The sequence below is a fragment of the Plectropomus leopardus genome, chromosome 7 (genome assembly GCF_026936395.1).
Source record: "Plectropomus leopardus strain MGB_pleo_1.0 chromosome 7, ASM2693639v1, whole genome shotgun sequence".
Lineage (NCBI taxonomy): Eukaryota > Metazoa > Chordata > Actinopteri > Perciformes > Serranidae > Plectropomus > Plectropomus leopardus.
The window spans coordinates 3273515-3297997 of record NC_142182.1 but is presented as its reverse complement, the minus strand read 5'-3'; the positions used below and the strand labels follow the sequence as shown (position 1 = coordinate 3297997).

Sequence of the window (24483 nt, the reverse complement as noted above, 5' to 3'; positions counted from 1 at the left end):
AATTAGAAAATGGTTTTCAGCCACCCGGTACCCTGTTGGGTTTTGGTTTTCAGCACTCTTTCCACTTATTATATATTTTTTTTGCATGATTGTAGATTAAGATTAAACATTTTAAATCCTAGAGTAAATTCACAAACCACCCAGCAGTGCACATTCACCAGCTCCAACAGATAAAATTATGTGTTATGACCTTTTGTCAGCAAAATCAAACTTTAATCAGACAAAGGACCACTCACACAGCATGGTCGTGTGATGTACGCAGGCAAAATAAGTCCATTTCCAATTTAAAGTTCTTGCATTTCTTTTGAATTATGAATCAAAAAACAAACAAGCAAAAAGGAACAATGAAATCGTGGCTCCAATTGCCTCTATTGTTCTGGTAAAAAACAAAAACATTTTTGCCCATGCAGCGTCATGCTTGTCCTACCTGTCTAGCTATCTTTACAACTTGAGGTGCCCCACATTACCCTATTCATGAACAAAACAAACAAAAAAGTTTATGCAAAAACTAAGTATGCTATAGCTACAAAATAATACAAATAGAAAGAAGAACAACAACTTGTCGTAACCTATACAGATTGTTGATGGTTTAGGATTCATATTCTGAAATGGGCAATGGTGCAAAAAGAGAATTTTAACTTTTACAATGTTTATGCTTCTAATTTCATGCCTTCTTCCTTAATGTCTCGAACTGGCGCCTACATTACCCATGATGCAACTGGACCACCGGCAGTTAGGCGGCAACCGTAAAACAGATAATACATCGATGCGATAACGGCAGCGGATGCTGATTGTGATGTGAAAGACTTGAGTAGCCAGGTAAATAACGTCAATTTATGTTGTTTTATTTTATTTTCTGACTTGTAGTTTTCAGTTACAACTGCGTAGCTAAAACTTTTACAACTTTTATGGACGTGTCTGAAAATACTGATGTTTAAACGGTTTCGGTTTCAACCAATAGACAAGAGTTGGTGTCGGCGCCATCTTGTGTCCGGACACATGTTGATGTTGGAGGAAACCAAAGGCAGTTTGGACGGTTAAATGTAGCTCAGCTGTCGGTCTACCCGCCGTTGAAGTTTCTGATTCTCACAGATTCAGTGGCAGCTTGGTTTTTATGCCCTGAGACCAGTTTAACAGCAACAAAATGACGACGACAAACCTGAAGACCCAGAGGTCAGTTCTCTGCTCGGACAGTAAGCGGTTCATACTTGTAATTGAACTCATAATTACGCCATTTTGGAGAGATTAAAATCACACGATTTTGTGGACTTTGTGAGCTTGTATTCACAGGCAAGCACAGAGTTCAAGATAATCGATTTAGTCTGCTAGTAGAAGAAACTTATCTGATTCTGTAAATAACCGATTCTTCGGTAGCTGTGTTTTAGTTGCTTATGGTGATGGCGAAATGTAATACTCTTAATTTAGTGGGCCTTTTTTTAAAGCGGCCAAATTCCGTTTTAATATCAACCCCTCTCTACAGACCAGCCCAAGGTAGCAAATCTGGGCTCAGACAGACCAACGAGAGTAGAGACATTCAGATGATACCACTCAAAACAATCAGAATCAGAATCAACTCTTTCCCATCAACCCTCAGGATGAGGAAGATGACCGTCCAGACTCCCATGGAGGCCACAATCTTGGTGTACCAGGGCCACTGGGCTGAGGGCTTCAAGGACCAGGTGCCGCTGGCAGTGCGGTGATGAGTGCTGGTACATGGCCCCCCCCGTGTCTGCAGGATCCCAATCACAGAGTTAAGACCAGAAGAGAGTCTGGAGGGAGGTGTCCCGTTGATGGAGCTCAGGTTTGAAATTCAAGTGACATGAAACCACCACCAAGTTAACTCAGTTCAGCATAAGGTAGCTTTGACTGTTGGATTACACTATAGAAAAATGACAGCAAACACTTAAAAATGTTTCCAATAGATGTACAACCCCAATTCCAAAAGAGCTGAAATACTGAGAGAAACATAAGAACAGAATGCAATGATTTGTGACAGAAGCATGTGTATCACTGTGTGACATCAGCTTTTCATTAAACAACACTCAAGCTGTGTCCAAGACTGTCCCCTATCATGGATATAGTGCACTTTATAGTGTGGTCACCATTTTGTAGTGGTGTTGGAATTATCTGCTGATAATTTCATCCACTATATAGTGCACTATAAAATGTCCACAATGGACAGCAAATTTGAGTGTACATGTGATGTACATTACAGTCAACTCCCATCTACCACAATGCAATGCGGTCGTGTATTTCCGGGGGGAAAAAATTCCAATGTAGTGTTGTTTGGTTATTTCCTATGTAGCGCACTATTTAATACACACTACATAGTGAATAGTGAGTGAGTGAATGAGGGGACGGTTTCAAACACAGCTTCAGTGTACGAGAACTGAGGACACTAATTGTTGACATTTAAATGAAAAATTCTATACAATTGCTGTTTGACTTTCAACTTCATTTGCCCCAAAGTCTGGGGTCTCTGTTTTTGTATTTTACGCATCATAGGGCACCACTGAAAATGGGGACAATTGTCCCCATTTTTTTGTCCCCATTTTCAGTGGGAGACAAGTCTGGACTGCTGACAGGCCAGTCTAGAACCTGCACTCTTTTTCAACAAAGCCACATTGTTGGAACATATGCAGATGTGTCTCATTGTCTCTCTGGAATCAGCATTGATGTCATTGAAAAAGACAGCCACTGAATTTGAATTCAGATTCAAAACTTTGAATTGAACATATCTCAAAACAGAGGGTGCAGAACCTCAGAACCCCATAACAGCAGTACTTCCTTCTTCCTTATAAAGACAAAGCCATCTTTACTCTCCGGTGTTAGATAAGGCTGCCATGGTTGCCGTTTGAGTAACTGTTTACTGACTTTATTTATCTTCAGGGTTCAGTGAAGGCATTGAACCTGCACATGATGTTATATTGGAGGTCAGTCAAAATCTTCACTTATTACGAAGGCAGGGAAGGTTGATTTATGTAGCACACTTCAACAACAAGGCAATTCAGAGTGCTCTACCTAAAACATCAAAAACATCAAAAGCCTCAAGACTGATGCAGGAGAAACATTATTAGATGACCTTTAAAAACAATTAATGGACTAGATAAAAGAAAATAAAAAGTTAACAAAAGTTACAGCGCAGTATAAGAAGTGAATAAATATGTGATTTAACAAAAGGTAGCAGCAAACAGAAAAGTCCTCCGCCTTGATTTAAAAGAAGTCGGAGGTGCAGCAGACCTGCAGTTTTTGTGAGTATTTTCCAAATATGTATCAGTCAATCAATATTTTGATGACAGAAACACCGTGTGGTGATGTAATAGGTGGTATATGATTTGGCTCATATCACTTACTGTTAATTGATTTCCAAATTCAGTATGATTTGATACAATATCCCCTGTTAAATTTGAAGCTGGCAGAAGCCACAACTGGGAGCCTCAGCAAAAGCAAACAGAAATCACATCTTTTGGGGTTGTAATCATCATCACTGCATTACGTCCTTTTTTTAAATTTATTTTAACTACTTTTTGCCAATTCACCGTTTAGTTTGAGAACTAAGCAGCTACCCCATCCTTATACCCACCTGGATTAATTTCATGCATTAAAATTGGATACATAAATATGAGTAAAATAACTTTTATCCACAAAAATACTTAAAGTTGAAAAAAAAAGTACTCATCGTGCAGGCAACTCAATGAAAGAGCCTCCTTAAGGAGCTTGTAAGCACAGAAAATTCTTTTAAGTTTAGTCAAGAATTTAACTGAAAGTGGCCCTAAAGTTTTTTAAAGAAAGACTTTGGCACATTTTGCCAGATTGAATAGTTGTCACTCAGCCCTAACGCCCACTGAAAAGTCTATAATGCATGATGTTTTGTAATCATGTCTATTTGCAGTTGAGGACATGAGTCATTTTTAGCTGAAGATTAACTTTATGTTGTACAATGATCTGATTTGATTCAGATCATATAAAATTCACCAGTAGAATGAAAAGGAAGTCTGTATTAAATTACGAAATTATAACAAATACACACATGCATTACCATAGAAGAACATGCAGCCTTTTACTTATATTATAATGAAAGTTTTCACATCATAAGGTCAAGCATGCTCAGGAAACTCAATCAAAACTTCCTTAAGGAGCTTACATGCACAGAAAATTCTTTTAAGTTTAGTCAAGAATTTAACTGAAAGTGGCCCTTAAGTTTTTTAAAGAAAGACTTTGGCACATTTTGCCAGATTGAATAGTTGTCACTCAGCCCTAACGCCCACTGAAAAGTCTATAATGCATGATGTTTTGTAATCATGTCTATTTGCAGTTGAGGACATGAGTCATTTTTAGCTGAAGATTAACTTTATGTTGTACAATGATCTGATTTGATTCAGATCATATAAAATTCACCAGTAGAATGAAAAGGAAGTCTGAACATGCAGCCTTTTACTTATATTATAATGAAAGTTTTAACATCACAAGGACAAGCGTACGCAGGATGGATGGGTGTAATAGTTGATCATAAAATATAAACAACTCAGTCAACTCTAGTCAACTCTATATTGCATGTTTTGCTCTCATACTTTCATACATTGTTTCCTGTGTGGAGGTTTTCAAAACTGCACAAATAATGTATGGATAATGTGCTTCCTTGCTTTATTCAGAGGCTCTATGAGATCAGAGGGAGCAAGTATGAGCTGAGGGGAACAGATGTGTTTACACAAACAGAGTAAGGACAAACATAAAGACCAGATGTGTATCTATCAGTGAGGTTAACTTGTGCAGTGGCTGTGATAACAAATTCAAACTGTGTAGTCCGCTCTGCAAATAAATTAAAAAAGTATAAATATGTGGTGGTGAACAATTAAAAATCAAGGGTGTGATTATTATTTTCTATGAAATGTTTCAGAATCTTGTTATTCTTTCTCCTTCTAGTCGTGTGTTTGTTTTGTACCATTTAAAAAAAAAAAAATAAATAAATAAAAATAAATAAATATATATATATATATATATATATATATATATAACTTAGCAGTAAATAGATTACTCATGCAAATATCTTAGCTTCAGCTTCAACCTATACCTTTTTGGTTTATATATTAAGTTCCAAAACCTGTTGCTTGTTTGCTGTCCTTGTCTGGCCAATGATTGACTAATGATTGATTGAACTGTCCTATTTATCTCCCTGAGATGCCATAAGGAGCCCAGAAACTTACCAGAGGTACCGTGGTGACTTCATCGACTGTGAGCTGCTGGTACAGGACCTGACCATGGACCTGTGCAAACTAGCTTTCCTCTTGGGATCCCTGATCTGCACCGGTAAGAATACCAGCACCTTTGAATGTTAATAATACACACTTCACAGTTATATAAGTGTCATAAAGTATTAAAAAACTGACACAGAAAAAAAGGTTGCTTCACTGTTAGAGTACCTTGTCAGGACAATGTTGTCCACGCTAATAAACTGAGCGTTTTCAGTACAATTTGGACAGTACAAGATGCACTAGAACAGAATTTGTTTACTTTGATGTGTTCACACTTATTTTACACAGTTTATAGGCAGCCCCAAACAACTGGAAGCAGAGACTGAATATGATCAAGCTTCACGCAAGTTTCAGAATTGATCTCATTTTCATAGACCTCTACTTCTTGAATCACATTTCTGACATCAGATTAAAAGTCTGTCTGTCTGTCTGACAGTCGAGGGCTGAAACAGGATCGGGTTGAACTGATCTTTATAAAAGTCTGTCATGTCTAAACAAACTAGATATAATGGATATATAATTCAGACATTTTCATCAGGTCATTGTATGGATTTCAAAGCCATCAACAGTTTTTAAGTATGTATGACTGAATCTGTGTTATGTTTATGTATATTTATGTGCCCATATGTGGTATTTTACCTCTTTCTTTAAACCTGTATTTCATTTTTAAATGACAATAACTTATGTTCTCTTCTGTGTGTAGACTCTGTGCAGTTTGAGACAGTTTCACACTTACAAATGTAACCTTCTGTTTTACTCATTTGCTTGCAGTTTGAGTTGCAAAAGTCTCATGTTCTTTATTATAGGTCTTTGGCCCAGTGACACCAAAATTTAAGTGCCTACTACAGTTTACTTTACTGTTAATTCACTGTTTTGTCTCTGATTTCAGCAAGTGGTACTGAAGTGGACGGCTACATCAGAACTGAGGGAGAACAGATCCTCTCACTGCAGAGAAGATATTACTTAGTCAGCTCTGTGGCTGAGTGTGCCGCCAAATGTGACACTGAAACATTCTTCACATGCAGGTAAGTTCACACTTTAAAACATCTTTTTTAATATTACAATTTAACTTATATTTAAGACTCAGCACTCAGACCTGACACCTGCTGTGTTTTCACAGGTCTTTCACATATCATGAGAGGGACGACAAGTGTTGGACATCACCAGAAAACTCTGAAACAGAGACGCCTACACGTGGAAAAGACACAGTATTATATGAAAAAGAAGGCAAGTCCTTTTGCCTATTTAATTATATAAGCATTAATTGAAGAGGTGGCTTTTGGTGTCATACTGGTATGCTGAAAGTACTGACAGAGAGGACATGTTTGATTCCTTGCTCTGTAGTTAGACAAAAACTCTTTGACTCTGCAGCAAACTATACAGTAAACTTGTCAACAAGCCTTCCACCCAGACAGCGGGCTGATTTTATTGAACTTATCAAACATGCAACCCTGAAAGCTTCCTTTGCTTTTTATTTCTTCTACAGAGCCGTCTACAGATGAGTGTATGCACTGCACTGGTGAGGACTACAGGGGGAATGTGTCCGTGACAGAAAGCGGCTACACCTGCCAACGCTGGGACTCCCAGAAACCACACAGCCATGGCTACGACCCCAGCTTGTAAGACTACAGCACAGTTTATCAATCTGTCAATCAACCTCAAGCAGTATAAATCATATTTAAAAAATATTTTCAGGAAGAATTTATTTATTACGAAACTCAACCCATACTGTCTGAATGAGTACAGACCTGTGGCTTTGACATCTGTTATCATGAAGCCGGATCAGTGTGCATAGAGAGCAAACAGGCCTGCTGATGATGATTTTTCATAGTGCCTCAACTTTATTTTCATCATCTAGAGGCCTCTAACACCTATGCGATGTTTTTTCAATTACAGTTCAGCTTTTAATACTACTCGGCCATCCAGGCTTCAGAACAGACTCTTTCATATGAGAGTCGAACAGTCCTTGCGTGATGGGTCCTTGACTTTTTATTGGGAAGGAGGAAGATGATCAAATGTAACAGCAGATTCTCCAAATTCTTAACTATCAGCACTTGGCTCCACAGTGATGTGTGTTGTCCCCACTCCTATACTTAATGTACAATGATGACTATTTCTTACTCTCAGTCTCGTCGTGTTTTAACAGCTGATGACACCTCAGTGGTGGGTTTAAACTCAAACGACATCTTACAGGAATGAGGTTTTCTCCGTGGTAGACTGATGTAATGCAAAAAACTTGGAATTTAATTCTTCCAAAACCCATGAATTAGTGATGAACTTTGGCAGGATCAGTGGGGTCACCTACTCTTTGTAAAAAGAATGAAATTCAACATTAACTATTAATACATTTTCTATAAGCTTAACATTGCTCTTTGTCCCTAACGACTTTTATTAATGTTTAATTTTTGCTTCTTCTAGTCTTCCAGATGAGCATCTTGAGGACAACTTCTGCAGAAACCCAGATGGAGAATCCCGACCGTGGTGCTTCACCACCGATCTGTCCAAACGATGGGACTTCTGCTCCATACCCCGCTGCAGTAAGTCCTCCTATTCACATAATGTTACATCATTATAGAAACGCTCACAACAACAGGTCCCTCTGTTTGGAGTTTGCATGTTTTCCTCATGTCAGCATAGATGCTATGTGTATATGAACACACACACACACACACACACACACACACACACACACACACACACACACACACATACACACATATACACTACCGTTCAAAAGTTTGGGGTCACCCAGACAATTTTGTGTTTTCCATGAAAAGTCACACTTTTATTTACCACCATGAGTTGTAAAATGAATAGAAAATATCGTCAAGACATTGACAAGGTTAGAAATAATGATTTGTATTTGAAATAATAATTTTTTCCTTCAAACTTTGCTTTCGTCAAAGAATCCTCCATTTGCAGCAATTACAGCATTGCAGACCTTTGGCATTCTAGCTGTTAATTTGTTGAGGTAATCTGGAGAAATTTCACCCCACGCTTCTAGAAGCGCCTCCCACAAGTTGGATTGGCTGGATGGGCACTTCTTGCGTACCGTACGGTCAAGCTGCTCCCACAACAGCTCAATGGGGTTTAGATCAGGTGACTGTGCTGGCCACTCCATTACAGATAGAACACCAGCTGCCTGCTTCTTCTCTAAATAGTTCTTGCACAATTTGGAGGTGTGCTTTGGGTCATTGTCCTGTTGTAGGATGAAATTGGCTCCAATCAAGCACTGTCCACAGGGTATGACATGGCGTTGCAAAATGGAGTGATAGCCTTCCTTATTCAAAATCCCTTTTACCCTGAACAAATCTCCCACCTTACCAGCACCAAAGCAACCCCAGACCATCACGTTACCCCCACCATGCTTGACAGATGGCGTCAGGCACTCTTCCAGCATCTTTTCAGTTGTTCTGCGTCTCACAAATGTTCTTCTGTGTGATCCAAACACCTCAAACTTCGATTCGTCCGTCCATAACACTTTTTTCCAATCTTCCTCTGTCCAATGTCTGTGTTCTTTTGCCCATATTAATCTTTTTCTTTTATTGGCCAGTCTCAGATATGGCTTTTTCCTTGCCACTCTGCCCTGAAGGCCAGCATCCCGGAGTCGCCTCTTTACTGTAGATGTTGACACTGGCGTTTTGCGGGTACTATTTAATGAAGCTGCCAGTTGAGGACCTGTGAGGCGTCTATTTCTCAAACTAGAGACTCTAATGTACTTATCTTCTTGCTCAGTTGTGCAGCGGGGCCTCCCACTTCTCTTTCTACTCTGGTTAGAGCCTGTTTGTGCTGTTCTCTGAAGGGAGTAGTACACACCATTGTAGGAAATCTTCAGTTTCTTGGCAATTTCTCGCATGGAATAGCCTTCATTTCTAAGAACAAGAATAGACTGTCGAGTTTCACATGAAAGTTCTCTTTTTCTGGCCATTTTGAGCATTTAATCGACCCCACAAATGCGATGCTCCAGATACTCAACCTGCTCAAAGGAAGGTCAGTTTTATAGCTTCTCTAACCAGCTAAACTGTTTTCAGCTGTGCTAACATGATTGCACAAGGGTTTTCTAATCATCTATTAGCCTTCTGACACAATGAGCAAACACATTGTACCATTAGAACTCTGGAGTGATAGTTGCTGGAAATGGGCCTCTATACACCTATGTAGATATTGCACCAAAAACCAGACATTTGCAGCTAGAATAGTCATTTACCACATTAGCAATGTATAGAGTGTATTTCTGATTAGTTTAATGTTATCTTCATTGAAAAAAACAGTGCTTTTCTTTCAAAAATAAGGAAATTTCTAAGTGACCCCAAACTTTTGAACGGTAGTGTATCTAGATAATATTTTTATTTATTCATTTATTTATTTTGGCATTTCTTAAAATGCTGATGCTTTTTTTCCCACTTCTACAACCAATCCATCTCATCTTTTTCGCTCAGCATCCGAGCCTCCCACCATCGTACCAGAGATGAACTGTGCCAGTGGTAACGGTGAATCATACCGAGGCACAATTGCTGTGACTAAATCTGGCAAAACGTGCCAAGACTGGTCGGCTCAGACGCCACATGTCCCCACCCGCGGGCCAGATAACTACCCCTGCAAGTAAGAACTACTGTCACTGCAGTTTTTTTTTGGTGGGTGGCTGGGGGGAGGGGTCGTAAGAAAGTTTATTAGTGGAAAGGCCCAACGAAAAAACATACAATATACTACATCGCAATGAATGCAATCACAATGTGCAGCATGCATATATATATATCAATAATCTTGATTTCAATTGTATTTAATTGAAAAATTGTGATTGTTATTTTCGAGGAGCAGCCCTGCTCCTGTTTCAATAGTCAAATAATAAGATTAGCTCCCACTGATACTGACTCGCTGGTGTTTATTATGACAATGTGAATAAAGTATTTGGAGAGACACGAATAGAGTAAAGTTTGTCCAGAAGTAAATATTGATCAACAATGCAACACTGATTTTATCTAATCTAATCTAATGGTGAGTTTGACATTTTCAGAAGCTTTAAACATGTCATATCTGTGTTCATCATTATTACTGTCTGCTGTTTGTCAGAGGCCTGGATAAAAACTACTGTCGTAACCCCGACAATGGAATTAAGCCCTGGTGTTACACCACTGACAATGAAACTCGCTGGGAGTACTGCGATGTGCCGAGCTGTGAGGCAGAAGAAGGTATAACGTGATGATGATTTCTGACCCATTTACAATAATATTAATGTCAGTGGTGATGAAGGTAGAGAGCATGTCGTAATCAGCTTGATTTTCTTTCTCTTGCTGCAGGTGGTACAGAGAGCCCTCCAGAGGAACTAGACTGCTATGAGGGGGATGGATCAAGTTACCGTGGCCAAACAGCAGAGACCATCAGTGGAATAAGATGTCAGGCGTGGAGCACCATGTTTCCTCACAGTCACAATTATACTCGACAGAACTACCCCAACGGGTGAGTTCAGATAGCCATAACAAGTGAACAGAGACAATTGGCTCCTTTGATGCTAAGAGTGAAACCAAAAATCTTGTACAACATTAATTCTTGCTGTCCTGAAGTTCCAGGTTTTCTCTTTCAACAGGGACCTCAGGAGCAACCTGTGCAGGAACCCTGACGGAGACGAAGCTCCTTGGTGTTACACTGTAGACCCTCATGTCCGCTGGGAGTACTGCAGCCTGGAGAAATGCCCCAGTTCTTCAGAAGCTACACCCCCAGCTGAGCGCCCTACTGCTGGAACCCCCTCCAATGCAGCGCGACCTCCTAAAGGTCAGTTAGTCAACATTTGAGACATGGGTTTGTCACATTTTTAGTTTGTTTTCTGATTTATTTGGTCTCTCTTTTTTCTTTCCTTTTTTTTTGCTGCATTAGACTGTAAGAGTGGAAATGGAGCAACATATCGAGGTCCAACCTCCGTCACCTCTAAGGGTCTGACCTGCCAGGCCTGGAGTGCCCAGAGCCCTCACCTCCACAAGAGCTTCACCCCAGAGAGTCACCCCGACAAGGGTCTGGAGGGAAATGTAAGTGTGTGTGTGTGTGTGTGTGTGTGTGTGTGTGTGTGTGTGTGTGTGTGTGTGTGTGTGTGTGTGTGTGTGTGTGTGTGTGTGTGTGTGTGTGGTTTCCTGCGTAGACTGTTGAATTTTCTCTTTGGATTTTCTGAACAAATTCATGTTAAAAGTTGGTAAATCATTATTTTTGTTTAGAATTCACTGATTCCTTCCTTGTATGTCACTGTTAGAGCTGCAGAAACCCACAAGACGATGTGAGGGGACCGTGGTGTTACACTACTGACAATAACACGAGATGGGACTACTGTGACATCCCAAACTGTGGTATGTGAACCCTTTTTGTATGTAAGTTACAAGTAATTGCTGAATATTTTAATGACTCTGCGTACATGCGTTTTCCAGTGACTATTGCCATTAAAGGAACAGTATATAAGGTTTAGTTAGATATATTGGCATGAATGGAATATAATAAGTGTCTTTTCCACCATGTTTCTGCAGAAGCTCTGGACAAACCAAACACTAGTTCTAGATAGGGATCATTTGCATTTTTGTCCCGAACACTGTGATTAGCAGCCCCTCTGCGAAGACCAGGGTCAAAAAATAGTGTTTTTGTTACCTAAAACTGCTTTCTTTACTGTTTTAACAATTTAAATCACTGGTCCACTTTTGGAGAAGAGGAGATCTCTGCTGATAGCTCAGCTTTTGGTAAAAATCTCCTAGATAAGAAAAAAGTTGAGCACACATTAACAGGTGCTGGGCTAGCAGTCTGTCTGCTGCCTGCAGAACTGCTTTATTCTGTGTTTTTACCAGTTTAAATCACCTGGTGTGTTTGTTTTGGAGAGGAAGAGACCTCTGTGAAAATTCGGCTCCTGGTAAAAATCTGCTGAACAATGAACACTGAAGGAATCCTGACCCGAATCCACGATCCTCACCAAGAGATGCAAAAACCCAACAGAAGAGAAATAAACCTTTTCACAACAGACATTCTAACTTGGCGTGGTAGGAAAAGCCCAGGGCCACATGCACATATGATGTATATGCACAAAAAACATTTGTATGCTGTTTTTCCAAACATAATGGATACATTTATAAAGGAGGAATGTGCAGTGAGAATGGCACATATGGCATGCATTCTTTAGAGCAGGCGTACACACAGTTTTAGCTGAAATAACTGTGGTTGATATGATAAGAAGGAGATTAAATATAAGTTGAGAGATGGAAAACAGTGTTTTAAAGCTGTTTGCCAACTTCACTAATTGTTTTATTTTTTGTTGCAGCCTATACAGCATTCTGTAAATGTCAATCAAAAGCACATTTATAGAGTCAAACAGTTCTATTCATCTAGAGGGCTGTATACATGCTCCCCTGGGGAGATTTGTCTTTCCCATTTACAACAGTTACATGCACTATTTTTCAAGTTATTTGTGATAAAATGATGCCTAACAGTCGGTACATCATTTGGGAAATCCACAATTGTTCATGAGAAAAAAAAATGTCCTAGAGCCTCCATCTGATTTTATTTCTAAAATGCCTGTCACACATGTTAACCTGAAATTACCTGGACATTAATCTGAAGAATTGTATGTGAAAATGCAAATGTTCGAATCAGATGGGTTTTGCTGAGGTCAAACTCTAAATCTTCTTTCTCTCTAATGTTAAGGATCTAGTAATAAAGTCCCTTTTTGTTCATCTTACTTTTTTTATTGTATGTTATGATCCTTAGCCTCACATGCGGCTTGCCATGGCTATAAACTTTAAGTCCTGATAAATGATACCAGTTCAGACAAAGTCAATGTTTGTGTTTCACTTATTTTGTGAGAGTTCATGACTTTGATCTTTCTTAATAACTAGCCAAAGTTGAAAGGACATGTGGGACTCCAGTCTTCAAACCGAAACGTTGTCAGGGTCGGATTGTGGATGGCTGCGAGTCTAATCCTCACTCGTGGCCGTGGCAAATCTACCTCTTGATCCTGTGAGTAGAACAAGCGACTTGCAACATTTACAAAATGTGTTAAAAGTTTCAGTGATATTGGGTTTTCAAAAGATGATGCCTCACTTTGTTCCTCCAGTGTATACAGTGAGGTCACAGAGATAACCATCAGTTTTTCTAGATAAATAACGGGTGAAAAATCCAGACAGTCACAATTAGGGAAACAAGTTAAACGTTTTTATTGTTATTATTATTATTATTAATAATAATAAACAGATTGAAGATTTTTTCTTATATTCAGAACTTCTGAAGAGTCTTTCAAGAACTTGGAAATACCTTCAGAAGAGCAGTAAGCCTAAATATTTTTAAAAGACCTGGGTTTTTCATACATTGCAGGTTACTTATATTTTGGAAAATCTGATGGATACATCTTTGTGAAAACAGGCAAACAATATCCAATATTTTAACAATGGGACTGTGGTGTAATGTAATTAATTTGCAAAATAAAACCCATATTTTACCGAGTACGACCCTCTTACATAGTCAATGTCAGAATCAAAAGAGGACCATGCACCAAGATGACCAAAATCAAAATATGTAGAAACTAGTATTGAATATTATTAAAACAAATACATTATATGTGTAGAGAGAATCATATTTTCTGGGATATTTTTCTGTAGTTGTTAAAATTGAGAAATCTGATATTAAAGGTCCAGTGTGGAGGATTTATTAGCATCTAGCAATGAGGTTGCTAAACTGAAACTTCTCATGTGCTAAGCTTTTAGGAGAACTACAGTGGCAGACGCTATAAATGTAAAAATGCAAACAGCTGTAACTAGAGCTTGTGTTTGATGTGTCCATTCTGGGCTACTGTAGAATAACATGCTGGACTCTGTGGAAGAGGACCTACCTACCCATTCTTATTTTTAGGTGACTGTAAACTAATGAAAAGATAGTCATGACTTTTATATTAAGTATCTGCCAAAACATGCCCCTAAATCCTACACATTGGACCTTTAACAGTGGATGTTGGCTGTTATATTTCAGTATCTTCATCATATTCTTATTTCATTCATTTATTTTAGTTGTGATGTCTGTTTAAGTCCATGTTTTTTATTCCCCTTGAAAACAAACTGCTGCATTTGAAGGGGTTCTGTATCTGTAAATTACTGAAATAATATTGTATATTTAATAAGTTATATTTTTATATCGTCGGTTATACTTTAATATGTTTCTTTGTGTCTCTTTCTACCAGGAATGTAATGCATCAATGTGGTGGAAGTCTACTTAACCCTCACTGGATCCTTACTGCTAAACACTGCATGCGCCAGTCAGAGCCAATTACAAAAAATATATCATCATCAAATCTAAATCCTGTAATCACTGTACAGCTCATGAGTGTGTTTATTGATGTTTTTTGTTTGCTGTAGTTCCGACGACCCTGGAAACTACGTGGTAACCCTGGGTGCCCATAATTTGAAAAAAGAAGAGACATCACAACAGAAGAGGAACGTGGAGAAAATTGTACTTGGACCGGGTGATAGTGACATTGCTCTTGTCAAACTGCAGAGGTAAAAACTGAACCATCCTGCTATCACTTCTAATAATACTAGTGCAAATACTAAGTTGTAATGACACTGATACAACTATTCTTAATTCAATGGTGCCACTTTATGGTTGAAAGTTAATATGTGCATTTACTCAAGCACGTGTTATTTCTACAATTCTACAATTCTACAGTTTCATTTAGCAGACGCTTTTATCCAAAGCGACGTACAACACAAGCAAGAATTTAGACTATTTTATTTGCTTGAGTATATTCATTTTCAGCTACTCTATACCTCTACTCCACTACACCTCAGAGGCAAATATTGTACTTCTTACTGAGCTTCAATTTACTGATAACTTCATCTTACTTTGAAGACTCATCTTATAAATACAGAATTTAATGAATAATATATTATTATTCTACCCACAAGTATCAAAAGTGCCCATTAGCATGTATCTTAGTTAAAATCAGCTACATGTTTACCTGCTGCACCATTAAAGTATTGTACAAGGGTTTGCATCAATTTTATAATCCAAAGCAGGAAGCAGCAGTGCGCAGGTTCACATCTGTCTATAGAAGGACCAGTACACTCAAAATACCATCATTGTCACTTTTCTTTTAGAAATAGAATGAAACTTGGTCTGTACTCTCTTATGGTCGTACCAGATCACGATCAAGTTTAATCAAGATTCCTCAGAGAAAACTCGAGTTATGGCCCATTTCCTGCTAAGCCCCGCCCCGGGCAATGTTTTTTCCATCAATGTCGGCCACGTTTTTTGACCGATCTTGCTTTTGCTGTGTATCACATTTGTGTTAATCAACTAAATATTCATCGAGTTCTTTTAATTAACTTTTTTTCAAACAATTCATAATAGGGGGAAATCTATTGGGCAAACCTTAATGGTCCAAGAGTCATCTTTGAAACAAGTGAGCTGGACTTCTGTGGCAAATATCAAATCAATCGGGCTTATGATATGAAGGGTGTGGGCTTTCCAATGTTGGCCTTAATTGCAGAGTCACCATGTGGCTGATTGGGGTATTTTTGAGTAGGCGCGTTCAGAACGTCACTCCAGATGTCTCTTGTGAGTTTCATCAGCGTTAGTTAAAGTCATCTTGAGTTATAAGTTAAAATTTAAGAGGCCACACCCACTTCTGCCAATCAACATGGCACTTCAGATTTTGGTTAATACTTGGTCCCAGAGCATGCGTACTAAATGTCGTCAAATTCTGTCCAGTAGTTTTTAAGGAAAACATTTTTGGAATTTTTGGTGTCCACTGAGGGTGAAGATGAAAATACTTTGTTGCACTTATTCCCCAACACGTATCTACCAGGACTTTGTTTTGGGTAATTTTGTTCAAACTCCGACTTTTGCGAACAGAAGTTTAACAGAAGTTTGTATATTCCTTCAAGATGGTATAAATCAAGTTTGGTCTTAATACACTCAGAATTCCTCAAGTTCTTTTCATTTTACACATTGTGAAAATTAGCACAAAATCTAGTGAGAGCGACCTTTATGGTCCAGAGGCTTTTTGTCGAGCACATTGAGCTGCACACGTGTGCAGTTTAGTGTCAATAGGACTTGCAGTGTGAGGGGCCAGGCTGTTTGGATAAAACATTTTCAATGTGAATTATAGCTCCACCATGTGGTCTATGTGGTTCACGTGTGTTGGGAAGCATTTGCACATCATGTTCAGTTATTGGGCCTAATGACAGGTTATAGCTCATTCCACTTAACAGGAATTGAAGATTTGGCTAAAGGTGAAAAATAATAATAATGACAAAAAAACGACCTTTCAGATTTGAAACCTAATCATATAATATACAGTAATCTGAAATGGGCCTGCTGGGGCATGCTCACACTTTTGTATTTCTTTCAGGAAGACTTTGGATGCATAACTTCTCCTTGGAACTGAGTATTTCTACAATGTCCATGCTATTTTTAAGAAGGAAATCTGAGTACTTTTTTCAATGCTGGTGTTTTGTGTGTTTTCAGCCCTGTAGAAATAAATGACTATATCATGCCAGTCTGTCTACCAGAGAAGGACTACACGGTTCCTGTTAGAGCTGAGTGTTACGTTTCAGGATGGGGTAAAACCCAAGGTAATGTATGTCATGTGTTTATGCGTGCTCTTGTGCTGCTGTCTTTGTGGGGACAAAGTCAAGTGGAGAGTGTGGTCGTTTTGAAAAGTTTGGACTCTGGCTGGTCCTCAACATCCCTTAAATGTTTTCAGTTCGATTTTATTATTATTATTATTATTACATTTTATAAAGCTCATCATCACAAATCACAATTTTCCTCAGAGGGCTTTACAGCATATTTCATCCCTCTGTCCTTAGACCCTTACAGAAACACATTTTAGTGATGTGTTAATCTGTAAAATGAGATAAATAATGCGGCTGAAAAACACATTTCTAAAAACATTTGAGATGATAAATAGGTAACGCAAACTTGATTCACGTTTGATCAGTGCTGCACAGTTTGACAGTTTGACTGCAATTCATGAGCAGTGATTGACATTATTGACAGCTTTGTTACTGTCTCCTCAGCTCTGATTGGTTGTTTTCTGCAAATGAAAATATGACTCAGTTGTTTTCATAAAAGTTACCCAGAAGAAATTAGAAGAAATACTAAATTAAGGTAAACCTGCAGTAACTACTGGTTGCTCTACAAATTCTTTAAGGCAAAGTTGCAAAAGGGACAAACATGACAAGAGTTATCCGTTATAAAAGCAAAATTATTTGAATTGAGCCCATATTTAAGGAAAAGGTAGCATTTTGAACACATTTTTAGCTTTTCAATTAAAAATACCCTAGATATTCTGTGATTAGAAATGAGATAATGATGATATTGCTTTGGAGATAAATGATGCTGATGATTCAAGCTTAGAAAAAAAGCAACAGACGGTTAATCTTAATAAGTATCACAAACTGTCTTAGGTCATATGTACTCAAATATTTGCTCAAATGCACGATCAAGTATACAATCAAACGTTCAAATATACTGTAACTTATCTATATTTTGTGAGTTTAAACCAACAGAGGTCCCAAAGCTGGAACTTGCACTTCTGAGTTGAATCATTTATAATTTGTTTTTTTTTTTTCGATCTTAAAAGCTGAACAGGGAAGGAAAAGTGAGGCTGCAGTCTGTGAGCTATGCATATTTCTATGCATGAGGCCAAGATTTATAACTTTTTTGGTACATGAAAGTAGATCAAAGGCACAACATAGTATTTAAAGATTCTGTAAGCTGTTTACATTACGGGTGCCTTCACAGCTATGTTGTTAGGTCCAGACCTTCGGACTTTTCAGTTTGATCTGAACCAAAATGACAGGTGTGAAACCTCCCCTGGTCCATGGTCCAGACCAAACAGCTGAACCTTGGTCCAACCAAAGGAGGTGGTCTCAAACTGAACCACTGTCCGGTTCATGTCCAGTGTGAAAGCATTATTATGAAAGGTTCAGACTTATGTACCAGTGACAGGAAATTATGGCAGGCTAACACCGACGTTACCAAAACAAAATGAGCTGCGAAAGCACATGGGGAGAGACTTAAATCCACCGATTCCTCCTTGTACTTCAAATTTGTTCTACCGTACTGCAAAGATAGCCCGCTTTTTTTCAGCAGTCTTTAGAATCCTTTAAATGTTTCAAAGTAAAATGCCTTGTGTCAGCAGCTGATGGGTTCTGTCCACAGATTCTGTCTGTCAGAGGGCTGTTGTTGTTGAGGGAAGCAGGGAAGTTGTAGAAAAACAGCCATCTTTGCATTTCCTTATTTCTGTTATAGAGTCAATATAATAATCAAAACACAATTTTCTATTCCTGCTGACGAACATGCGCGGCACGTGTAGAAATATGGCGAACCACAGTTTATCTAGATATACCGCAGTTGACACGCTCCTGACCACCGCTGCTCAGGTGGGCAACGTGGATGCTCTAACTTGATAACATAGGCACCAGATAAAAAAACCAACACGTAAATGTTAAGTATAGAGATGCAAACCAAGTAGTTGATGATATGATGTACGTTTATCATGTAAAGTCCATTAGTTTGTTCGCATTAATTGCAGTGTGAAACTGGACTAAATTTATACAATGTGAAAAAAATGTGAACCTTGATTCGGACCTTGATCCGGACTCTCAGGTGTAAAAGCACCTGAAGTCATCTGCTGGGGTGTGGCTTGGCTTTTCTCTCTGTCAGCTGCATATTAAAGTCTACTGCATCCTGCCTGCCACAGGTGTTTCTCTTCAAAGTATTTTTGAGACACAAGTGTTTTTGTCTTTTCATCAAAGGGTTAACTTGTGTGATGGGCCACTTTTCTGGACAGTGTTGGGGTATTTTACACGACAGTAACTGTATGGAGGTGTGTTGCAGATGGGACAGTTTCGGACGTGCTGAAGGAAACTAGTGTCCCTGTGATCGAGAAAAAGGTCTGTGATGATGTTGAGCACTGGAACGGCAGAATCAAAGACGATGAGATGTGTGCTGGATACAACGAGGGAGGAGCAGACAGCTGCGGGGTATGAAAAAGTAGAACTGATGAACATTTTAGAAAATGTCATAGCGTTGTGCTTTGCTGTTTGCCACAGTGTCTTTTGCGATATGTCTATTAAATTAGTTAATTGGACTTGTTTGTTGCTCCTTGTCCTAATGGACTCAGAGTTCAGCAGATTATTATTTAAATGTTATTGTTAATAATTGCAATTATTGCCAAACGTGTAATTTCAGACCCAGGGCATACAATTTTATACAAGTTTGAATTCTTCAGAAATATTTGACCTACATCTGTTTTTGAATATACATTTTCCATATCTGTGTCACTTGTAGTTCAAAGACCTAAAACTTCTCTTCCTTCCTGCTTTGCTGGTGTTCTTTTCCTCTCTCGTTTTAGACCAAAAACTAAAACATTTATTTTCTTGCTGCAGGGTGACAGCGGCGGTCCCATGGTGTGTATTAAGAATAACAGGTACATCCTGCAGGGGGTGACATCGTGGGGCCCCCTAAATTGCGGCAGGGCCATGAAGCCCGGCGTCTATGTTCAAGTCTCCAAGCATCTCGACTGGATAGAGAAGACCATCAATGACAACTGAAAACCATCCACCTTAAACATGTACTTTTACACAGATGTACTGCAACGTGACTGCTGTTGCCTGATATTATCTGATGTGAAAACAGATGATTTTGTTACATTGAACATTGAACAGATCATGTTCCTGGTTGCTGAACAATAAAACATACAATGGAAATGGGGAAGTCATGCGTTTTAGAAAACACACAAAAGAAACTACTTCTTTGGTTTCAGCTATCTATGGACACAAAGACAACACAAAATAAAAATAAGCCAAAAGGTAAATATATATTAAGAGGAAATAAAAATAAAGCAAAATATTGCAAAAGACAGAAAAAGAAATACAGATTACAAAAAATACAATGCATTTATTAAAAGTGGATTATTTTCTGACAATTTAAGGCAATCTTAAAAAAAATTACACAAAAAGGGATTTTAGAATAACATTCTAATAAATTATATAATTTGAATATTACAACAATCTCTGCACTGCCCTATGGTGGTCACAGATTATAACAGCACTTGTTTCTGTATAATTACGCACTGTGACCACACAGATAATAAATAAATACAAACAGGAAATAAAATAAGGCAAAGTGCAGCCAAAGACAACATAAATAGCCAAGAAAAATATAATTATATTATTAAAAATGTACTTAAATAAAATTCTATAACTTAAATGTTCCACCATTTTAGGATCATCATACTGAAAAAATTATTTAAACTGGTCTGTAGAATAACACTGTAATCAAATGTATTTTGTATTCGAAATGTAAATGTATTCGACATTGTATGATAAAATAAATTACAAAAATTCTAAAATCCCATTTTTTTCATGTTTAATTAAGATTGATCTAAAGTTTCAGAGCATCCTTAGTAAGTAGTGGTTTTAAACTGTGCTTCTCATGATTTTATTGTATGTTTTCTAATCTCTAATCAATTTACTGTCTTTAGCAACATTTTGCTTTAATTTTATTTATTTCTCATTTGTTTATTTTATGTCATGTCTCTTCACTGCCCTCTGGTGGTCCCAGTTCGTAATTAAAAATAAGCGGTTGTAGTTACACCTGTGACCACGGGAGGACAGTGTAGAGACGTTGTTGTTATATTCTGATGTCAAAGTAAAGTATACCTGATTACAATGTTATTCTAAAGACTTTTTTCAATATTATTTAAAAAAAAAAAAAAAAAAAGATTATCTTATAGTGTTGAATCATTTTAGTTGTAGTATTTTTCTCAAAGTATATTTTCAATAGTTTCATCAATTTCATTTCTTCTTTTGTGGTACTGAGCCTTAATTTTTACTTCCTCTTAGTATTTATATATTTATTATTTATAGATATGTCTCTATATTGCCCTCTGGTGGTGACAGTGCTTAATTACACAGAACCAAATATAGTTACATAATGTGACCATCGGGGGGCAGTATATAACAATTCGTTTTATTTATTTACTTATTTATTTATTTACTTCACTCTAAAATGTCTTTGATGTACTGTTCAATTAAGATTCTAAAATTTATTTTATTTAATGTTTAATCGAGATTATCTGAACAATAGAGTTGTAGTATTTTTAAAGTACAATCTTCTAATCTGTATATTATCTTTTCTACGATATTTTGCTTTAATTCTCATTTGCTCTTAAAATAAACCTATTTATTCATTTGATTTTGTTTATGTATTTAACTATTTTAATTATTTCTTTTATTGTAAATTTATTTATTTTTGATCATGTCTATTTACTGTTCTCTGGTGGTCACAGTGCGCAATTACAAAAAACAACACATGTAGTTACAGTCTTTGACCACCGGAGGGCAGCAGAGAGTCTGATGTATTTTTCAAATGACAAAGTACAATATAATTTAATACATTTATGACAATTACAGCGCTTAAGTCGCTCGTCTCTTCTTCCACTGTTTTTTTTTACAGAAAGCAAGTCAATTTGCTTTGTTTTCAAATGTTTAACACTATGTTGATGCTTTAAATCCCATGCCTTCTTCATTAATCGCAATACCAAAGCGCCTACATTACCCATGATGCAAGTCGACTGCCGACAGTTCCGTGGTAATTCCCGGTGTGTTTTGACGGCGGGAGACAGATGAGGAGCGAGCTACAGAAGTCCTGTAAACACCGTAATTTACATCTTATTATTTTATTTTCAGACTTGTAGTCTGCAGTCACAGCCGAACAGCTAAAAACAGCTCCAGCTTTTATTCGCGTATCTGAAAATAGTGATGTTTAAAGCAAACAGACATGAGTCGGTGATGTTGGAGGAAACGGGAGAAGCTGGAGTTTGGACGGTTAAATGAAGCTCAGCTGTCAGTTAACCTGCTGCGAGAGTCTGATTTTCACAGATTTAGTGTCAGCTTTGTTTTTTAGCTCTGAAATCAGTTTAACAGCAACAAAGTGACAAGACGACAAACCTGAAGACTCAGAGGTCAGAAATGTTCTCTGCTCGGACAGTTAAAGTGCTTCCTTCTCATAATTTAAGCAGGCTCATTTACATCAGGTATTTTCCCACATAAAAAAGCAGTTTTTGGTTGTTTTTTTTTAATCAGTAAACATATTTATACCTGATTTTATTTTTATTTTAACATCGTTCATCTATGTTTTAGTGTATCTTTGTTTACAATGTTATGTTAAATGTGCAGCAAATTGCAAGAAATTAGTAGATTTTTTAAAATATTTTAAATCAAGCTAAAGAAAAATGTCGAGGAAAAAAATAGCAGGAAACAAACTAACAAACAAACAAAAAACTAGGGAAAAATAATAATGATCAAAGTATCATATATAAAATTATGTTTCAGAATAATTTTAATTTGTAAAGCACTCTGCACTCTGGCACCATCCTGTGTCTTGACCCTGATGCCGCAATAGGAGGAGACTGGAGCACCACACTGTGAAACTGGACTTCAGACGGTTAAATAAAACTCAGCTGTCGGCCAACCTGCTGTTGAAAAGCTGGATTCACGCAGATTCACAGCAGCTTTGTTTTAGAGCTGAGCACTGAGACCAGTTTAACACCAGGATAAACCAGCTGACGAGACCACAAACCTGAAGACTCCAGCTCAGAGGTCAGACTTTCTACAATTTCTACAATTTCTACAATTTCATTTAGCAGACGCTTTTATCCAAAGCGACGTACAACACAAGCAAGAATTTAGACGTAAGGAAAAAACCCTTAGTAAGTGTAAAAGTGCTTCAGGTGTGATTGGTCACAGGTATTGCCGTCTACTGGCAGAAGAAGTGCCGCACCCCTTTTTTTTTTTTTTTTGGAAACTAAAGTAATAACCAGTAGCGATCTCAGCATCTGAGATTCAGCAATGTCAGTATCACTACTTACGATGACAATCAACATACAACATCACACAACTTTGTCAGTGCTAGATAATCATTAGGTGCTGGGTTTTGGACCATCTGACTTACTCTACCCCAAAGGGCAAAGAGGAGAAGAGTCAGGTTAAGTGCCTCAGTGTTCTCGGAACAATTGAGTTTTCAGTTGTCTCTTAAAAGTAGAAAGGGACTCAGCAGATCGCACAGAGTTTGGAAGTTTGTTCCACCATTTGGGAACAACAGAAGAGAAGAGTCTGGCTGGAGATTTAGAGCCGTGCTGGGCTGGAAGCACCGGGCGTCTTTCGCATGCAGAGCGTAGTGGGCGAGAAGGAGAGTAGACCTGGATCAGGGATTCCAGGTAGGCTGGAGCAGTTCTTGTGATTGTTTTGTAAGCCAAGAGAAGTGCTTTGAATTTGATTCTGGCTGCCACTGGAAGCCAGTGAAGAGAAATTAGCAGCGGGGTGACATGTGCTCTTTTGGGCTGGTTGAAGACCAGACGTGCTGCTGTATTCTGGATCATCTGAAGAGGTTTGAATGAGCATGCAGGGAGGCCTGCCAGAAGAGAGTTGCAGTAGTCAATGCGTGAGATCACAAGAGCCTGAACCAGAAGCTGTGTGGCCTGTTGGGTCAGGAAGGGTCTGATCTTCCTGATGTTGTAGGGGGCATAACAACAAGACCGAGAAACTGAGGCCACATGAACCTTAAAGGTCAGCTGGTCATCAATCATGACACCCAGGTTTCTGGCTGAGTTTGTGGGCACAAGTAGGCTCGAGTCAAGTTGGACACTGATCCGAGGCTGAACAGATGGACAAGCTGGAAAGACCATGAGTTCGGTCTTAGACAGATTTAGCTGAAGGTGGCGTTCCTTCATCCATATGGAGATATCAGCCAGACACGCTGATATCCGAGCTGAGACCGTTCTGTCATCAGGTGGAAAGGAGAGGAAGAGCTGAGTGTCATCAGCATAGCAGTGGTAGGAGAAACCATGGGAGCGGATCACTGCACCGAGTGAGGTGGTGTACAGAGAGAAAAGTAGGGGACCAAGCACCGACCCCTGAGGAACCCCTGTCGATAGGCCATGTGACCTAGACACCTCTCCTCGCCATGACACTCTGAAGGATCTGCCTGTGAGGTAGGACTTGAACCACAATAGGACAGAACCTGAGATGCCGATGAGAGAGTGTGGAGAGGAGGATTTGATGGTTCACCGTGTCAAAGGCAGCAGACAGGTCCAGCAGCAGTAGGACAGAGGATTGACCAGCAGCTCGAGCCAGTCTCAGTGACTCAGTGACTGACAGGAGTGCAGTCTCAGTGGAATGGAAGCCAGACTGAAAGGAGTCAAGTA

General features: G+C 38.5%; 2 protein-coding genes across 2 annotated transcripts in view; both read left to right on the top strand.

Moving 5' to 3' along the window:
• The first annotated feature begins 5160 nt into the window (after positions 1–5160).
• LOC121949952 (apolipoprotein(a)-like) overlaps positions 5161–24483 on the top strand; it is a 38801-nt gene continuing 19478 nt past the window's right edge. The window contains exons 1-18 of the mRNA XM_088079455.1: positions 5161–5307; positions 6142–6277; positions 6373–6479; positions 6739–6871; positions 7671–7789; positions 9692–9854; positions 10323–10441; positions 10550–10709; positions 10837–11021; positions 11124–11272; positions 11491–11584; positions 13112–13232; positions 14446–14520; positions 14621–14761; positions 16734–16840; positions 19113–19258; positions 19664–19825; positions 21874–21937. Of these exons, the coding sequence (XP_087935581.1) occupies positions 5259–5307; positions 6142–6277; positions 6373–6479; positions 6739–6871; positions 7671–7789; positions 9692–9854; positions 10323–10441; positions 10550–10709; positions 10837–11021; positions 11124–11272; positions 11491–11584; positions 13112–13232; positions 14446–14520; positions 14621–14761; positions 16734–16840; positions 19113–19258; positions 19664–19825; positions 21874–21937 (2230 nt within the window). The 5' untranslated portion in view covers positions 5161–5258. The remainder of the gene's footprint in view (positions 5308–6141; positions 6278–6372; positions 6480–6738; positions 6872–7670; positions 7790–9691; positions 9855–10322; positions 10442–10549; positions 10710–10836; positions 11022–11123; positions 11273–11490; positions 11585–13111; positions 13233–14445; positions 14521–14620; positions 14762–16733; positions 16841–19112; positions 19259–19663; positions 19826–21873; positions 21938–24483) is intronic.
• Positions 21883–24483, top strand: part of LOC121950559 (peroxisomal succinyl-coenzyme A thioesterase-like) — a 36950-nt gene continuing 34349 nt past the window's right edge. The window contains exons 1-2 of the mRNA XM_088079664.1: positions 21883–21928; positions 22683–22879. The gene's annotated coding sequence lies outside the window, so the exon portion shown is untranslated. The remainder of the gene's footprint in view (positions 21929–22682; positions 22880–24483) is intronic.